This window comes from Coenobita brevimanus, chromosome 101 (assembly GCF_032717465.1).
Source record: "Coenobita brevimanus isolate Jiangsu-jjx chromosome 101, ASM3271746v2, whole genome shotgun sequence".
Classification (NCBI taxonomy): domain Eukaryota; kingdom Metazoa; phylum Arthropoda; class Malacostraca; order Decapoda; family Coenobitidae; genus Coenobita; species Coenobita brevimanus.
The window spans coordinates 56,893,056-56,911,211 of NC_137054.1; the positions used below are offsets into that span (position 1 = coordinate 56,893,056).

At 41.3% G+C, this 18,156-nt stretch overlaps 1 protein-coding gene across 1 annotated transcript in view; it reads right to left on the reverse strand.

Moving 5' to 3' along the window:
- Positions 1-18,156, reverse strand: part of LOC145415103 (putative aarF domain-containing protein kinase 5) — a 443,740-nt gene that overhangs the window by 315,038 nt on the left and 110,546 nt on the right. The window contains exons 4-5 of the mRNA XM_080284522.1: positions 17,358-17,492; positions 13,705-13,863 (exon numbers count right to left, since the gene is read on the reverse strand). Coding sequence (XP_080140648.1) covers positions 13,705-13,863; positions 17,358-17,492 — 294 coding nt within the window. The remainder of the gene's footprint in view (positions 1-13,704; positions 13,864-17,357; positions 17,493-18,156) is intronic.

The following is an 18,156-nucleotide window of genomic DNA, read 5'->3' on the forward strand; positions in this document are numbered from 1 at the left end:
GTCAGGTGGGGCAGTGGACGAGGAGGGGACGGCAGTGGGTGAGGTGGTGAGGGGAGGATCCTCCATCTCCTCCTCGCTACTGCTCACATCTTCGGCATTTTCCTTCATCTCTTTTTGTTTGTCTGTTTCATTCCTCATCCTGTTATGAACGTATTTGCAATATAACAACTTGGTATTCACGACATTATAGGAGGTGGTGAGGGAAGGATCCTCCATCTCCTCCTCGCTACTGCTCACATTGTCAGCAATTTCCTTCACCTCTTCTTGTTTGCCTGTTTCATTCCTCATCTTGTTATGGACGTACAGTACACCCTCATTATCGACGGGGGTTAGGTACCTAAGATACCCGTCGATGCCTAAAACCGTCGATACCGATTTTCGTCTGGTCAGGTACCCTTTATTTATATATTTTAGTATCCCTTCAATCACTCGTATGTAATATGCAGTTTAGTTTTAGTGTTTCTTAGAAATAAATTAGTTAGGCAATTGAAAAACTGAATATCATAATAAAACTACTTATATTAAGTAAAGAATTATGGAAAAAATAGCATAATCTCTAATGTTGATGCATAGTGGTCGTACACTGGACCTCAACTTGTAATGGCTGCTGTATCATCACTTCTCTCTCCACTTACACCCCACTCCATCTAAAAATAAAAGGCGAAACCAGCAGTTGTAGCCATCCATATGTTTACATAACCGAGTGTGTAAAAAAAAAAAAAAAATCGAAAGCAGCAGTGGTGGTCATTCATACGTTCTAATAACTGAGAGTGTGAGGCAAGTGTTACGTTAGATCAGCTGTTCGCACCGATCTTCACAACACACGCCGGTGCTGCTAGCTCATACCAGAGAGACCACACTCTCCTATTTACTTTCATTCTCAAGAGCTTCCTTTCATTCTTGATATTCCATTTCTCCCAGACCTAAATTTTCACGACTGTATGGCAGTTTATGCTATCAAAGATGAATCTTAGCCTAGCTTTCGCCAGGATCTTCTTTTAGGAAAATTCAACTCTCCTTATGCTCGTATATTTCATATTTAATCTCTGCCTAACTTTTGCAAGAAATATCCTTTCAATCAATCAATCATTTCCTGTGGCACCCTCGGGGATGCATAGGGCCTCGATGAACTCACACCACCACATCCTATCTTGTGCTAACTCCTCAAGATCTCCCCAACACTCATCTCCAGCTTCCCGTCTCATTGTCCTCACCCACGTCTCTTTTGGCCTTCCTCTACCTCTCCTACCAAGTGCCACCCACCCTGGTGTACCTCGTACTATTCTTTGTCTCCTATACACATGTCCTAGCCACTTCCATCGTGAGAATCTAACATATTCATCGATCGGCTGCACCCCCGTTATTTCTCTAATTCTACTATTTGGTATCCTTTCCCACCACTTAACTCCTAATATTCTTCTAAGTGCTTTATTTTCAAACACCAAGAATTTATTTTCCATAGTCACTGTGCTGTACCAAGACTCGTGTCCATAAATTAAGATACTCCTAACCATTACCTTATAAAGTTTGATTTTTGTATGCACAGAGAACTTGTTATTATTCCAAATATTTTTAAGCAATCCCATTGCCTGATTAGCCTTCTTTAACCTTTCCTCGAATTCAAAGTTCAAAGAACCATCCTTGGTTAAATAAGTACCTAAATATTTAAACCTATCAACTTGCTTTACAACCATACCTCCAATTACACATTCCTGCGCATTTTCCATATTCATATTGATTATTTCAGTTTTTCCACAATTAATAACCAAACCCACCTTGCGACCTTCACTCACCAAACAGTCCAACACTCTCTGCATCTCTTCTGGCCCATCACAAATCAAAACTATATCATCTGCATAATTTAAATCCAAAAGTTTCCTGTTCTCTCCCCAAAGTATACCTGCACCGGTTTCTGTTCCAATGCGTTTCATAATGTAATCAAAGACCAATATAAATAGTAAAGGCGATAGAACACCACCTTGAATTACTCCGGACTTGACTTCAAACGAATCACTCAGACAACCATCAACCATCACTTTACAAAATGTGTCCTCATGCATGTTCATAATGACCCTCACAAACTCCTCTGGTATTCCATAATGTCTCATGATCTTCCCCATAGTCTCTCTCGAAACACTATCAAAAGCCTTTTCAAAATCAACAAAACAAAGACTTAACGGTACTCTCATTTCATTAACTTGCTGCATCAAACGCCTAACTATAAAGATCTGATCATTGCAACCACGTCCCTTTCTAAAACCAGCCTGTTCATCCCTCAGAATACCCTCAACCACCGGCTCAAACCTATTTAACAAAACTCTACTGAAAACTTTCAAAGCTATCGGTGACAAAGAGATTCCCCTCCAATTACCACATTCACTAAGGTTTCCCTTCTTCAGAACTTTAACAATTACACCATTCATCCAAACTGATGGTAGTAACCCCGTCACCCATATCTTATTGAATAGCTTGGTCAAGATCATTATTAATCTATCCCCCTCCACTTTAAACATTTCTGGAAATAAACCATCCTCCCCTGGTGCCTTATTATTCTTTAACTGTTTTACTGCTTTCTCCACTTCTGCAAGCCTCAACTCTCCTGTTTCTATATTTAAATATTCCTGAGCAGACGGTATATCCTCTTCTGGTGGTATTGGTCTATTAAGAACTGTCTCAAAATGCTCTTTCCATCTGTTTTTAATATCTCCATCTTTGGTCAATAAATTTCCTTCCCTGTCTCTAACTGTTATTTCCTTGCGTTTACCTGCATTACCACTCAGTTCTCTAATCGATTCATATGCTATTCTTTGACTCTGTCCATCATTTTTGTTTATTAAGATTTCAGTCTCTGCAACCTTTTCATTCACACATCTTCTTTTATCTCTCCTAGCCAACCTTCTTACTTCTGAATTCAAACTCCAGTACGCAGCTCTTGCTAATTCAATCTCTCGTTCATCAACGTATTGCATCTCACTCCTCAATTTAGCCTCACCTCTCTTTTTTATCATATCCCACGTTTCCTCTGATATCCATTTCTTTCTCCTGAATCTATGTCTCCTTCCAATCGTACATTCAGCAGTCTCATGCAAAACTTTGTTCACATCCTCCCACATCTCATCTACACTTCTCTCCCCCTCTTCCAACGTTTCCAACACCAAAAACCTATTTCTGCATTCTAATCTGAATTCCTCCTTTTCTTCTCCTTCCCTTCTAAGCTTAACAATATCGTATCTACCAACACCAGATTTTTCCTTCTTCTGATTTTTAAGTTTAAACCTTATTTTTGCAATGCTGAGTTGATGGTCACTACCAATATCCGCTCCCCGTTTAACATGAACATCTAGCAGAGAACTTCTATGCCTCCTACTGATAGCGATGTGATCAATCTGATTTTTATATTTTCCACACGGCGACACCCAAGTTGTCTTGTGTATATTACAATGCTGAAAGAGTGTGCCCCCGATGACTAAGTCATTTGCTAGACAGAAGCTTCCAAAGCTCACTCCGTTTTCACTCATCCTACTACCAACTCCCATCTTACCCATACATGCCTCAAATCCCTCATTTGAACAGCCCATTACTGCATTAAAGTCTCCAACGCAGATCAAAACATCATGTCTAGGTACCCTTCCTACTCCTTCTTGCAACTTTTCATAAAATGTGTCTTTCCTTTCATCGAGTGCATCATTAGTAGGTGCATAACACACAAACAGACTGATGTTGCCATGGTTTGATTTAAACCGTGCGTATAACAATCGCTCATCTATAGGATCCCACTCACATAAAGCCTTATTTGCCTTACAACCCAGCAACAATCCTACTCCCTGATAATGCATTCCGTCCTGTCGACCAGATATCAATAAACGTATACCATCCTCCAAATCCAACTTATTGACTCCAGTTAATCTAGTTTCTGTCAGAGCACAAATATCAAATCCGCAATTTTGAAAAACCTTCACTAACTCATCGATTTTACCGTCATGATTTAGCGTTCTCACATTCCAGTTACCAATTTTAATTGTATTTTTTGCATTGACAAAGGAATTAGATTGTAATTGAGGCAACCGTGAGATTCTTAGCACCCCCTGCCCATTTAAGGGCTGCACGGGACTGGGGGCCATTATTGTTCTTTCAGAGTCCATCAAGGTTTCTTTGGCTAACTTCCTGAACACCTCGCCATTGTGTTGCAGTCGCAGTAGGCAGCTAACTTGCCTGATTGCCCACACCCGAAAGACCCAGCTATGCTGTAGCCAGTCACGTGCCGGCATGCTTCCCAGCCATTTCACTCTTAAGGAGTTCCTCTGCCTGAGAAAGCAACCACCCCCCTGCTCCCGAGGGCTTTTGATCTGTGTAGGTAAAGGGCAATCACTCCCTCACTAGCCATATACAGTGTATATACAGTGTATAGGCTACACTGTAAAAAAAAAAAAAAAAAAAAAAAAAAAAATCCTTTATTGACAAAAAATCCAACTCGTCTTTAACATTATAACAAATGATACAGGAGCATGGGTTTTATCATATGTCCTTCTGCATTACCACACAACAGCACAGACACACGATCTTTTGCTGCTTTAAAGCCTGGCGCACTTTTCTCCTCCTTCGAAATGTACGTTCTTTTAGGCATTTTCTTCCACCACAGGCGTGTTTCGTCCGCATTAAACACTTGTTCATGCCTGTACCCTTTCTCCCTTATAAGTTCAGCAAAGTCACGTGGGTACGATTCTCCTGCTATCTGATCTGCTGAAGCTGCTACACCAGTCATCCTAATATTATGTAGGCCATACCTTTTCTTAAAATTCTCGAACCAGCCCTTGCTGGCTGCAAATTTCTTTTGCCTAGAAGCACCAACATTACTAGGCCTATCACCATCGTCATTACTTTCATCACCATCATCACTATTTTCACCTGCCTCACTTTCATCACCATTATCTTCACCAACACCACTGCTTTCACCAGCAAACCGAGCGTAGAGTTGTTTTGCTTTGTTTCTGATGAACTGGGAGTGCACGTGTCGACGGTTTAAGTCCTCAGTCCAAATATTCAGTGCCTTTTCCACCTTCACCAAGGCATCATCTCTCACATGCATCGTTACTTTAGCCGATCCTGGTGTGCACGAAGCCAGAGCATCTTTAATGTCTTTTTCTCTCCATTTTATGCCACGAACACTGGACTCATTCATGCCATACTCGCGACCAACTGCTGCATAGCTCATTCCACTTCTAAGTTTTTGTAATATTTCATTCTTTACTTCCAAGGTAAGTACAGTACTTTCCTTGCTCTCTTAGCTGCCTTATTTCCAGTTGGAGTGTTACAAGGGCGCTTCGGAGCCTTGATGATCGCGAAAGCACGATAGATGTGGCCGAACACGATATGAGAACAACAGACAAACGTGTACTGATGCTGTTGTTTGTTGGGTCGGCGGGAACATGCCGCAAGCAGCCAGAGACACCTGGCAGGATGGCGCGCAAACTTGCAATTCTTTATTTTTTTATTTTTTTAATAATAATAATTTAACTCCCAGGAGACAAAAAAAACGTCGATAATCAAATCCGTCAATAAAAAAAACGTCGATAATGAGGGTGTACTGTACTGGCAGTACAACAACTTGGTATACGTGAAATAACTGTCATTCAAGTGAATCCAAACATTATTGTAGAAACTGGGTATCTATTCTAACTTACTGTTATTGCCAAAAATGTTATTGTCAAGATCTTACTGTAGACTCGTACTGAGCACCTTCCCCACGAGCCTCTAAGTCATTATTGGTACGTTGTGCGGGGATGGGGGTCGCGTAGTCAGGAAAAATATTGGTTTTGGGTCACTCTTTGCCTCTGCCTCATGTACTGTGGCATAACTTGAACAATCAAGGATTTTTGGATATTATTTTTGGTCAGTCATGTATTATGCAATTCGCGCACTCTGAGATCGTGCACTGTGGGAGCTGTCTGGGTATATATATATATATATATATATATATATATATATATATATATATACAGTAATCCCTCCAATATCTGATGTAATATGGCCATAGGCAGGTCTGGATAGTGGTCCTGTCCGGATATTGGGCCCCAGCTTATGGACTTGTACTTATTGACTCTAACTCAGAAAAACACCTATACAACTCCCTCTGGACATGCATAGCACCTATTTAAGACCCAAATCACACCAACTGGGCACATAAATGACCGAAATAAATGCAAAAGAAGCATAAAATCAGGGTTTAGAGGTAGGTTCATACAATATTAAACATTCTGGTTACTGGCTCCTGGACTGGTACTTATGGACCTTGACCTAGCCTAACTCAGAAAAACACCTTCCTACTGCACATGCATAGCTCCTAACACCCTGTTCACACCAATAAAGGACATTAAAGAGTGAAATGAGGTGTTTCAGGTAAGTATAGTATGGAAAAAAGTACAGTATGAAACATTCTGCCCATTTACAACAAGTCCATGGCCATCTCGATGAATAACCGCCTCCTCTCGGACTCTGACAGTAAGAAGGATTTCCTGAAGCACTTGCAGTGCACTGTTCATGAAGTCTTGTACTGAACTTAGTCAATCGCACTCAGAAGTCCATTCTCTTCACAGTGCGCACTCTTGTCTAACTTATGCTCCATTGTAACTTACTATGTGTTGCACTCGCACTTTAACTTTTCCCACTCTTCTAACCATTTTCTAAAGCAAAAACACACAAGTCTATTTAAGTTAAATGTTGTTTCAAAATTGTATTCTCACTCATAACTGTAAATCCTTAACACAACACACTGTTTTTTTCACTGCACAACACTGTAAATCCCCGTGTGGTCTAGTGGAGAAGTTCTTGCTGTTTAATCACTGTCAGAGTCCAAGAGTATCACTGGCAAGTGACCTAGGGGTGCGTCGCTGGGTCGTGGTGATGGTGTACCCACTGCAGATGACTCTGAAGATAGATGTGGAGCGGTCGACTTCAGCAAACATGGGAGTAAACATCACCTTCCTCTCCACGTTGCGTTTGCTTCTCGACGAGAAGTCACCCGTGTACTGCATGAGTTTGTCTCGGGATCTCTTGATATTGAACAAAGTAGATCGGGCTAGGTTGAACTCGCGGAGGATGCAGGAAGAAGACCACCCCGCATCTACTTTCTCCAATATCTCCCGTTTCTTCTCCAGAGTCAGCACCACTCTCTTCCTCTTCTCAGGTGGCGGGGCCATCATCACACACACTAATAAGGGGCCCCGAGAGCAGCAGGAGTGACTGCAGCAGGTAAGGAACCACCACAAAAGCGAGCACGTGGGCAGCCATGACGACAAGCGTGCACTCGCGGCAAGAGACAGGGGGAAAGTGGGGAGGATGCAGCGGCGCTCTATTGGACGTCGGAGGAATGACGCACCACAACAAAGCTGTCCCACGCCGCGCGCGGCAAGTTCAAATTACGGGCGGGAAAATTTCGTTGTTGTTCCCCCCCCTCCCCGGACCATTTTGGGAATGTTGGATCCCGGGATGATTATGTCCGGTTAGTGGAGATGTTCTGATATTGGGCGTTCGGATATTAGAGGAATTACTGTATAAATATATGGACAATATTCCCATGCAACATAATTATAACCCACTGGATATAAATACTATACAGCACAACCTACCAATAATTAATGTAAAACATTATACAGAGTAGATGGGTACAAGTATACAGTATATTAACGTGTCTCTGACGAACTCAACATGTTATGTAAAGATGCAATCATGTGGCGGGACGGCTCAAAAGCAACGCGACGGTCGCAACCCCGTGCAGCAGTAACGGCTTCTGATACGAGCACAAGTGAAGCCTGCGTGGAAGGCGAAAGTTTATTTCTGAGAGGGGTTTTATTTAGGTTTACCTTAGAAAATATGAGTTTTGCATCGGTACTGTAACTACCAGCAGTCATATGGTGATGTTCTGTCAGTCCACATCAAGCTGCAAAACCTATCAGAAGGATATGACTTCATTATGTATTTGTGGCATAATTATGCAATGCTTACCCATATACAAAACGTACTGGGTAATAATAATACTAGGATTAAGTGATATAAGTTTATTTATTATACGTTAAACGTAAAATTGCATATATTAAGGGGTGCGGATGGTTTCATCTGCATTTGTGAGGATGCGGTTACTGCGTCCTCATCCAAACTTAATGTGCAGTTCCGTGGACTGTTTTATCCGCATAGCAGACGATATTTCCGCGTTTTGGCAGCACTGCACGTGATGGTCTGGGGGTTTAGCGGTATAGCAGCTTAGCAATTTAGCATCTAGCATACACCCTACATTAGCAGGCTAACATGATTACTGATGAACTCCCTGCTAACCTTCCAAAATGCAGTCATGATCACTTTGCATGCCATCCACTCAGTAACTAGTAAGGGAATCATGCTGGAGATGATGGCTAGCTGACATCTGAGTCACTGTAACAGACGACTGTCCCATCAATAACTCTTGTTTGGCTGGCTTCTCTTACTGATATTTTGTTTCATCTGAGACAAGAATATAATAGAAGGAAACAGTTTTATATTACTGTTACTGAAAAATGGGAAAAACAACTGCAACATTAAACAGTACTGTCTGAGATTACAGCTTTTTAGCAGTTTAGTTCCTAGCGTTCCCCCAACTCTCAGAATAGGATCACTTCTGAACCCCTTGCTAACCTTCAGAAAGGCAATAATGATCACTTGTTATCCAGTCACTAACTAGCAAGGGAATCATATTGGAGATGTAGGCTAGCATGATTTTTGTTGAGTCATTGTAACAGACGTCTGTCTCATATGGAAATTCAAAAACCCTTGCTAGGATGGCATCTCTTATTGATATTTTGTTTCATTTCATACAAGAGCATCATAGAAGGAAGCAGTCTTATATTACTGTTAGTGAAAAATGGGAAAAACAGTTTCAGCATTAAATAATACTTCCCGAAATTACAGCATTATTAGCGGTTTAGCAGTTTAGCGCCTAGCGGTATGGAAATTCGATCACCCTATGTTAGGATGGCTTCTGGTACTTTTAGGGTAGATAAAATGGTGTAAACGTTCCTTGTACACTCAACCCCCTGCTATCGCGCCTAATTGGTCACAGGAAACGCACGTAATAGCTGAATACGTGATAGCTGAACTGAACAATCAATGGGGAAATTTCTAATTGGTTTTTCGGTGGCCCATTTTTCTAACTTTTAACCACTTTATGCCTACGATTTCCTGCCAATCTCTCCTCTAACATGAAATAAAGCATTATTATATTAATAATAACAGTATAATGAATAAATAAACAACATAAAAGGCCATCAAACTTTTATAAGGATTACGGCTTGGGTGGTTTGATGGGTTCCGAGGCTTGGGAGTGGCTTAATTGCCACCAGATCTCTTTGGCCATCTCCATTTCTTTAGTGTCCACAGCTAAAGGGGGTATCACATGGTACCATATATCAGGAATGGCTGAGGAACATTTAAGTGGAACAAAACTTGGACGCTATCACACACGTTCCTCACACTGTCGTCAGAGTCCTGTCTCAGTTGTAAACACGTGATTACTTTATCGACATCACAGTTTTTTCAGCATAAGAAAAATTAACTCTTTATAAGGGTTTCAAAACGATTGATATTTATTCTAAAATACAATATTAATAAGTATTCAGTGTTAGGCTAAATTTCAATGCTGTAGTACAATATATTCTTTCGAGCCGAATGGGTTTGGGTCACTGTTTTGCCCGTCATGTCCTCGGCAGGAATCCGTTCAGATGCATTTCAAATGCCCGTGGTATAATCGGGAATTTTACCATGTTACCGTTCCGATTAACCATCGTATCCTCTGCAAACCTCGTATGAAGTGCCGTGTGAATAAGTTTTACTTAGCCTGTCTTCAAACTCGACGCGTGATAGCGGTCTTGGGGTGCGTGATAGCATGTATGGCTGTGCATTTGATGTGTGCGTGATAGCAGATAAGCGTGATAGCTGAATGCGTGATAGCAGGGGGTTGAGTGTAACTGATTTTTGAAAACCTGGTTGTGTTGTCTGTGATTCTAAAATTCAGTACATGCAGGCATATGGAGACATCCTGGCATTTGTTTTGGAGATACAGTGTATTTCTTCACTTAATGGGCTTTATATTTTGTTAAATGATTGAAAGAACAGGTTTTATTGAGTTTTGTTTTTTTATGTTCATTTCACGAAAAATAATACTTATCTCTATACAGTAAAACCTCTATATAATGGACTTCAATAGACCGGAATTCGCTTTTATCAGACTCAAGGAGCTACCAGACTAAATTCCTATATATCAGAAAAAGTCTGATGAAGCCAGAAGCAGTCCGGACTGCCTTACCACTTCAGCTAAGTTCACCACAATAAGGCATATAAAAGACATGTTTATCTGTGTACAGTACAGTATTATTATATACTGTATTATATTGAGTGTAAAGTGGAGGGACTGTAAGAAAATGTTCTGGAGAGAGGTGAAAAGAGTAAGACAGGGTGGAAGTGAAGTTAGCAGGGGAGTGAAAGATAAAAATGGTAGATTACTAGTGGAGAAGGGAGAAAAAGTGAGCAGATGGAGAGAACACTTTAAGGAATTGTTGAACATAGAGGATGGAAGTAATGCGAGTATAAGTGGCTGGGGAATGGCTGGGAGAAGGAGGGAGGTGAGAAGACAGGAAGAAATCAGTAGGATAGAAGTTGTGGAAGCAATGAAGAAAGTTAAATCTGGGAAAGCCCCAGGAATTGATGGAGTGTGTGGTGAAATGCTGAAGCATGGGGGAGAGATAGTAGTAGAATGGATGTGGAAGATGTGCAGATTGGCCTGGGAGGAAGGTAGAGTCCCGGAGGATTGGAAGTCAGGTATAATTATTCCCTTGTACAAAGGAAAAGGGGAAAAAGAAGTGTGTGGTAACCATAGAGGCATTTGTCTTCTTAGTATAATAGGAAAAGTGTATGGTAGGATACTTATTGACAGAGTTAGAGAAAGAACAGAGAAATTAGTTGGAGAAGAACAGGGAGGCTTTAGGAAGGGAAGAGGTTGTGTAGATCAGATATTCATTCTCAGATCTTTAGTGGAAAAGTTTCTAGAGAAGGGAAAGAAGTTGTATGCGGCATTCATGGATTTGGAGAAAGCAATGACAGGGTGGATAGACAAGGATTGTGGAAAGTGTTAAGAATATATGGAGTAGATGGAAAGTTGTTGAATGCTGTGAAGAGTATGTACGATGGTGCGAAGGCTGCAGTGCGTGTGGATGGTGAACTAAGTGAATTTTTCTCTTTGAAGGTTGGGTTGAAACGGATGTGTCATGTCTCCATGGTTGTTCAATCTGTACATGGATGGGGTAATAAAGGAGGTACTAGGTAGGGTAGTGGATGTTGGAGTGGCCATGGTGAGAGAGGATAGTGTTTGGAAACTCCCTATACTGTTGTTTGCAGATGATACTGTGTTGTTGAGTGAAGATGAAGGAGAGCTGCAAGGCTTGGTGGATGAGTTTGGGAGAGTGTGTAAGAAACGGAATCTAAAGGTGAATGTAGGGAAGAGTAAAGTGATGGTCTTTGAGAGAGGTGAAGTCAGTGAATGTACAGCGAGGTTGGATGGTGAGGAATTGGAAAATGTGAGTACGTTTAAGTATTTGGGTAGTGTGATGAGTAAGGATGGAGGTTTGGAGGGTGAAGTGCTTGAAAGGGTACAGCAGGGAAGAAAGGTTGCTGGTTCCTTGAAAGCAGTGATAAGAAACAGGGAAGTGAGCATGGAAGTGAAAAAGTTACTACATGACAGTATTGTGATACCAACTCTAATGTACGGAAGTGAAGCTTGGACGTTGTTGGAAGGACACAAGTCAAGAGTGAGAGCAGTGGAAATGAGTTATTTAAGAGGAGCCTGTGGAGTCACATGGAGAGACAGGCTGACGAATGAGGATATAAAGGAGCGTTGTGGTGTTGATGTGGATGTGATAGGAAGCGTTATGAGGAACACACTGAGGTGGTTTGGCCATGTGGAGAGGATGGAGGGTGAAAGACTGACGAAGAGAGTGTATGTGAGTGAGGTGGAGGGGGAAAGAGGGAGGGGGAGGCCGAGGATGAGATGGAGGGATGGGGTGGAGAGGTATATGAGAGAGGGGGGTGTGAGCTGGGAGCAGGGGAGTGAAATAGCGGGGGACAGGGCGACTTGGAGGCGATTTGTTTGTGGCCACCCCAAACGGGATTGAGGCGTCTGGCAATAGATAGATAGATAGATATATTATACATTTGATTAATGTTGTGAAGTTATAACACAGTACAGAACCACAATGGTAGTTAAAGCATTTTCAAAACCGGTCATGCACTCCAGACTAACGTCTGATATATCGGAAAAAGTCCGGATTAGCATGGGGAAGTCCGGATGTCGCTTTTATCAGAATTTCGCATTTTTCGGAATGGTTTGGGCCCCAGTTATTCTGTTATAGTGAAGTCTTACTATATACTGATACATATTTAGTGTACTTTAATAGAGATGAACATCACATCTCAAATTATTGTATGAAAGGAATTGAACACTTTGGACTTTATATTTCACAAACAAATGCGTAGTGTTAAAAATGGCGTCGTGGTATGGGGTAACATTTTATAAGGAAGGGGTTGTTTGTTTGTTTTCTTGTCTTGTACCCTTCTTTTACGTTAAAATAAAGACACCAAACATATATATACGGTACTGAAGAGAGAGACTAATGTTTTAAGATAGTGTCATGGAATGCAGTAACATTATGTAAGGAAGGGGTTGTTTGTTTTCATGTCTTGTACCCTTCATTTACATAAAAATAAAGAAACCACAGACAGATATACAATACTGAATAGAGGTTCTGAAAGGTGAGTGTGTATTTTTGTGAAAAATACTCATATCAAGCAACCTGTCTGTAGTCTTGGTCAAGACATACTTTTTTTCTCAGGACTTCCCTTCCAGAATTAGGGTGCATCTTTCACACTGCAGCATCTAACATGCCATGAAATGCGGGTATTCACAGCTACAAGGCCCTGACCAATGAAAACAGCTCACTCATGTGATGATGCCATGAGCTGCTGGGCTCGGCCCAGCTCAGGTGCACAGAAATGATGCTTTTCTGCCAAAAAATGCAGTACAATGGCAAAGTGAAGATTTTTTTCTTGCAGTGACAATAACCACTATAACCAAGTGTGCAACAGCAAGGAGATCACTGTATTTGTCAACTTCGTAATACTCAATTTTTGTACAATGGACCTCCTATAATGGGACCTTACTGTACTAGTGTGCAATGCACTTTGAAAAAAAAAAGGCAGAGGGAATATGCTGGAAAGTCTGGATGATGTGTGAATGACTGTGGCCCGCTTCACTGGACAGGCTCTTCTCGTACTACTGTGGTCCCTTTTCCTCTGTTTCTGGGTTTTGTTTCATCCTATCTAACAGGTGAGATTTAATCAGGGCTGGAGCAATGATGATAATAAAGCCAGTAAATCTTGTAATTAGGCATACCAATCCCATTGATCTGTATTGTTCTTTCTTAAATTCACAGATCCCAACCAAAAAGCTACTCTTGCCAGAGTGTAGGTAACAGTAACTTACCAAAAATTATCTTGAAACATACAAGAACTAACATTACAGTACTTAAATAAAATATATATACTGTATTCTCTACCCTCAGAATGGACATATTAAGCTAGTTATATGTTCTGTACTTTCAAAATGGCTCTGTTAAGCTAGTTACTAACCTTCATGACCCACTTGAGTGTAAATTTAGGGTGCATAAACTGTATCAGTTCAAGGAGTAGCTCTATTGTGGTGATATCTCCCCAAAATCGATCCTGGAGGTCGATGTATTGCACTTTAACTGCTACTTCCTTGCCTTCGTGGGTCCTGGCTCGAAACACCTGAAGTGACGTTAAAAGCATCAGTTTCCACCATTTTTCAATGAAACTAACTTAGACATAGGTTAGAATATCCTCTTCATGAGGTCTACAATTCCACCCAAGTGCCGGCACATGCAATCACTGGGCAGCTGATTACTCTCTCTCTCTCTATTCCCAGATGTCTCAATCCCTTAAGGGGTGGCCACAAACAAATCGCCTCCATGTCACCCTGTCCCCCACCATTTCACTAACCTACTCCCAGTTCACACCCCTCTCTCATATACCTCTCCATTCCATCCCTCCATCTCATCCTTGGCCTCCCCCTCCCTCTCCCCCCTCCACCTCACTCACATACTCTCTCCTCATCAGTCTCTCACTCTCCATCCTCTCCACATGGCCAAACCACCTCAGTGTGTTTCTCCTAATGCTTCCAATCACATCCACATCCAAGCCTAAATGCTACTTTGCTTCCTCATTTGTCAGTATGTCTCTCCATGTGACTCCACATACTCCACTTAAATAACTCATTTCCACTGCTCTGACTCTCGTGTCCCTCCAACAAGGTTCAAGCTTCGCTTCCATACATTAGAGTTGGTATCACAATACTGTCACGCTAACTTTTTCACTTCTGTGCTCACTTCCCTGTTTCTTATCACTGCTTTCAAGGAACCAGCAACTTTTCTTCCTTGTTGTACCTTTTCAAGCACTTCACCCTCTAAACTTCCATCCTTATTCATCACACTACCCAGGTACTGTACTTAAATGCACTCACATTTTCCATTTCCTCCTCATCCAACCTCATTGTACATTTACTGACTTCACCTCTTTCTAAGACCATAACTTTACTCTTCCCTACATTCACCTTTACATTCCATTTCTTACACACTCTCCCAAACTCATCCACCAAGCCTTGCAGCTCCCCTTCATCTTCACTTAACAACATAGTATCATCTGCAAACAACAGTACAGAGAGTTTCAAAACACTGCCCTCTCTCATTAGGGCAACTCCAACATCCACTGCCCTACCTTGTATCTTATATAATCCCATCCATATACAGGTTGAACGACCATGGAGACATGACGCATCCCTGTTTTAATTCAACCTTCAAACAGAAAAATTCACTCAGGTCACTATCCACACGCACTGCAAATTTAGCACCCTCACACATACTCTTCACAGCATTCAACAACTACCCATTTAATCCATATATTCTTAATACTTTCCACAATCCTTGTCTATCCACCCTGTCATATGCTTTCTCTAAATCCATGAAGGCCACATACAACTTCTTTCTCTTCTCTAGAAACTTTTCCATTAAAGATCTAAGAATGAATATCTGATCTACACAATCTCTTCCCTTCCTAAAACCTCCCTGTTCTTCTCCAACTAATTCCTTTGTTGTTTCCCTAACTCTGTCAATATGTATGCTACCATATACTTTTCCTATTACACTAAGAAAACAAATGATCCCATGATTATCAGACACTTCTTTTTCCCCTTTTCCTTTGTACAGGAGAATAATTATACCTGACTTCCAATCCTCTGGGACTCTACCTCCTTCCCAGACCAATCTGCACATCTTCCACATCCCTTCTACTACTATCCCTTCCCCAGCATTTCACCACACACTCCATCAATTCCTGGGACTTTCCAAATTTTGACCTTCTTCATTGCTTCCACAACTTCCATCCTACTGATTTCTTTCTGTCTTCTCACCTCCCACCTTCTCCCAGCCATTGCCCAACCACTGATACTTGCATTACTTTCATTCTCTATGTTCAACAATTCCTTAAAGTACTTTCTCCATCTGCTCACTTTTTCTCCCTTCTCCACCAGTAAGCTACCATTTTTATCTTTCACTCCCCGCCTAACTTCTCTGACACCCTGTCTAACTCTCTTTACCTCTTTCCAGAAAAATGTCTTAAATTACCTCCACTTTACACTCAAATTTCTTCTAAATTCCTCATCCACTCTCTTATTACTAATCTTTTCACCTCTCTCTTCCTCTCTACGGATAACTCTCTCTTCTGTCTCTAAACTTCTTCCACATCCCTGCTTCTCATCCACTCATTATATACTTTCTTCTTTTCTGCCACAGCCTGTCTCACCTCTTCATTTCACCATGTCTTCTCTTCCTCATTTGTCATCCCACACACCACCTCACACGCAGCACAGATTTCTTCTGTGAATATGTTATACACACCTTCCACGTCCCCCATCTGTTCCAATCCATATTTATCGGGTCACTCATCCACTTCTCTCTTATATTCTGCCTTTTTTCCATCCTCTTGTAACCTTTCCACCCATCTTGTATGCACTACTTCATCCTGTCCTTCCCTTCTTCTATTACTCCATTTCATTTGAACCTTCATTCTCACAAGCTCCAAGTGGTGGTCTGAAAGTCCACTCCTCCAACCTCTATATGCATCCATTACACACCTTCTCACCCTATCATCCACACACACATAATCAATCATTGTCTTCCGTTCATTCAGTTCACCACCCACCCTTCTCATCACTTGCCACTTATACCTGTGGATCATTCTGTGCCTGAAGAGGGTAGTGGCTAACACCAATTCCCTCCCTGCACACATGTCCACCAGAGCACTGCCATTCTCATCCACCTCTGCAGACACACCCCACTCACTAACTACTCCATCCACCTTCACATTTCCTACTTTTCCATTCATATCTCCAATCAAAAACACTCTCTCATTCCTTTCAAACTTTTCCATGCACGCTTCCACATTTGCCCAGAACTCTTCCTTCACTCAGCTTGCACGACTTGCTCTGGCGCATACACACACATAATCACCCACATTTGTAGTCCAACTTTCAATCTTAAATACAATCCTTAAGCCAACTGATCCATACTCTATTATATTCTCCTTCTATCTGTTTGTCACAATGATACACACTCCTTCTTTTGCCCTCTCCTTTTCACTCACTCCCGCACATATACCCCATCCATACTCCCACTCTCTCACACTCTCACCTCTCCATTTAGTTTCAGTTAATCCACATACATCAACTTTTGCACCCTCAAGCTCCTGTACAATTTTTCTCTTTTTTATCTCATCATTTGCACCCCTTACATTGCATGTTGTAATCCGTACCATGCCCTTTGTTCAGTCCTTAGTTCTCTCTCTCTCTCTCTCTCTCTCTCACCCTCAAGCTCCTGTACAATTTCTCTCTCTTTTATCTCGTCATTTGCACCCCTTACATTGCATGTCGTAATCCATACCATGCCCTTTGTTCAGTCTTTAGTTCTCTCTCTCTCTCTCCAGTGAACTTAACGAAAGGGATATTTCAGAACTCTCCCTCCCCTATGCTCTCTCTCTCTTTCTCTCTCTCTCTCTTAATAACAAACAAAAAAGCTTTATGAAGGCCAAAAACTTACTTTCCATACACAGCCTATCAGGCACTAAATATACCAATATATTATTTACCAACTGCCAACAAACATAAACAGAACATGAATAACACAATCAAGCATATATATAACAGACCTCACCTGGGCCAGGCTGGCAGCTGCTATGGGTTCATCATGAAACTCAGAAAACATTTCCTTGTGTGATTTACCAAAATCTTCCTGGAAGAGGGTGCCAATCTCATCCCAACTGCGATTCAGGCATTTGTCTTGCAGTTCCTGTTAGCACAGAAAACAACTCACTATTATAGTATACAATATATTAAATAAGTATGGTATACATTAAATGTACCAAGCATTATTTCACTACAGGTAAGTGTAATCAGCTTTGGTGTGTGTGTGTGTGTGTGTGTGTGTGTGTGTGTGTGTGTGTGTGTGTGTGTGTGTGTGTGTGTGTGTGTGTGTGTGTGTGTATTTTACCTATATGTATTTACCTATTTATAGTATACAGGAATTGAGCAATGCTCTTGTTGTCCTGTCTCCATATCCACATTTATCTAGACTACTTTTACACACATGAATGTTTTTTTGCCCGCACCACCTCTTCGTCTAAGTCGTTCCAAATACTCATGTATTTACCTAACATAACTAACTGTGATATACAGGAAATGAGCTATGCTTGAGGGATCTCGTCTCTATTTCTCAATAAGTCAAATTTAGCTTAAAACTCAAGTTTATAGACTGGATGATCTCTTTGTCCAGGCTATTCCACAGGTCTATACTTCTGTAAGGAGAACTATATTTCTTGATATCCTTCAAGCAGCTTGACTTCTTCAATTTCTTTCTGTGTCCTCTTGTTGCTCTCTTATCCCATACAAACAGATCTTCTCGGTCAATTTTATCTACTCCTATCATGGTCCTGGACACTGCAATCATGTCTCCC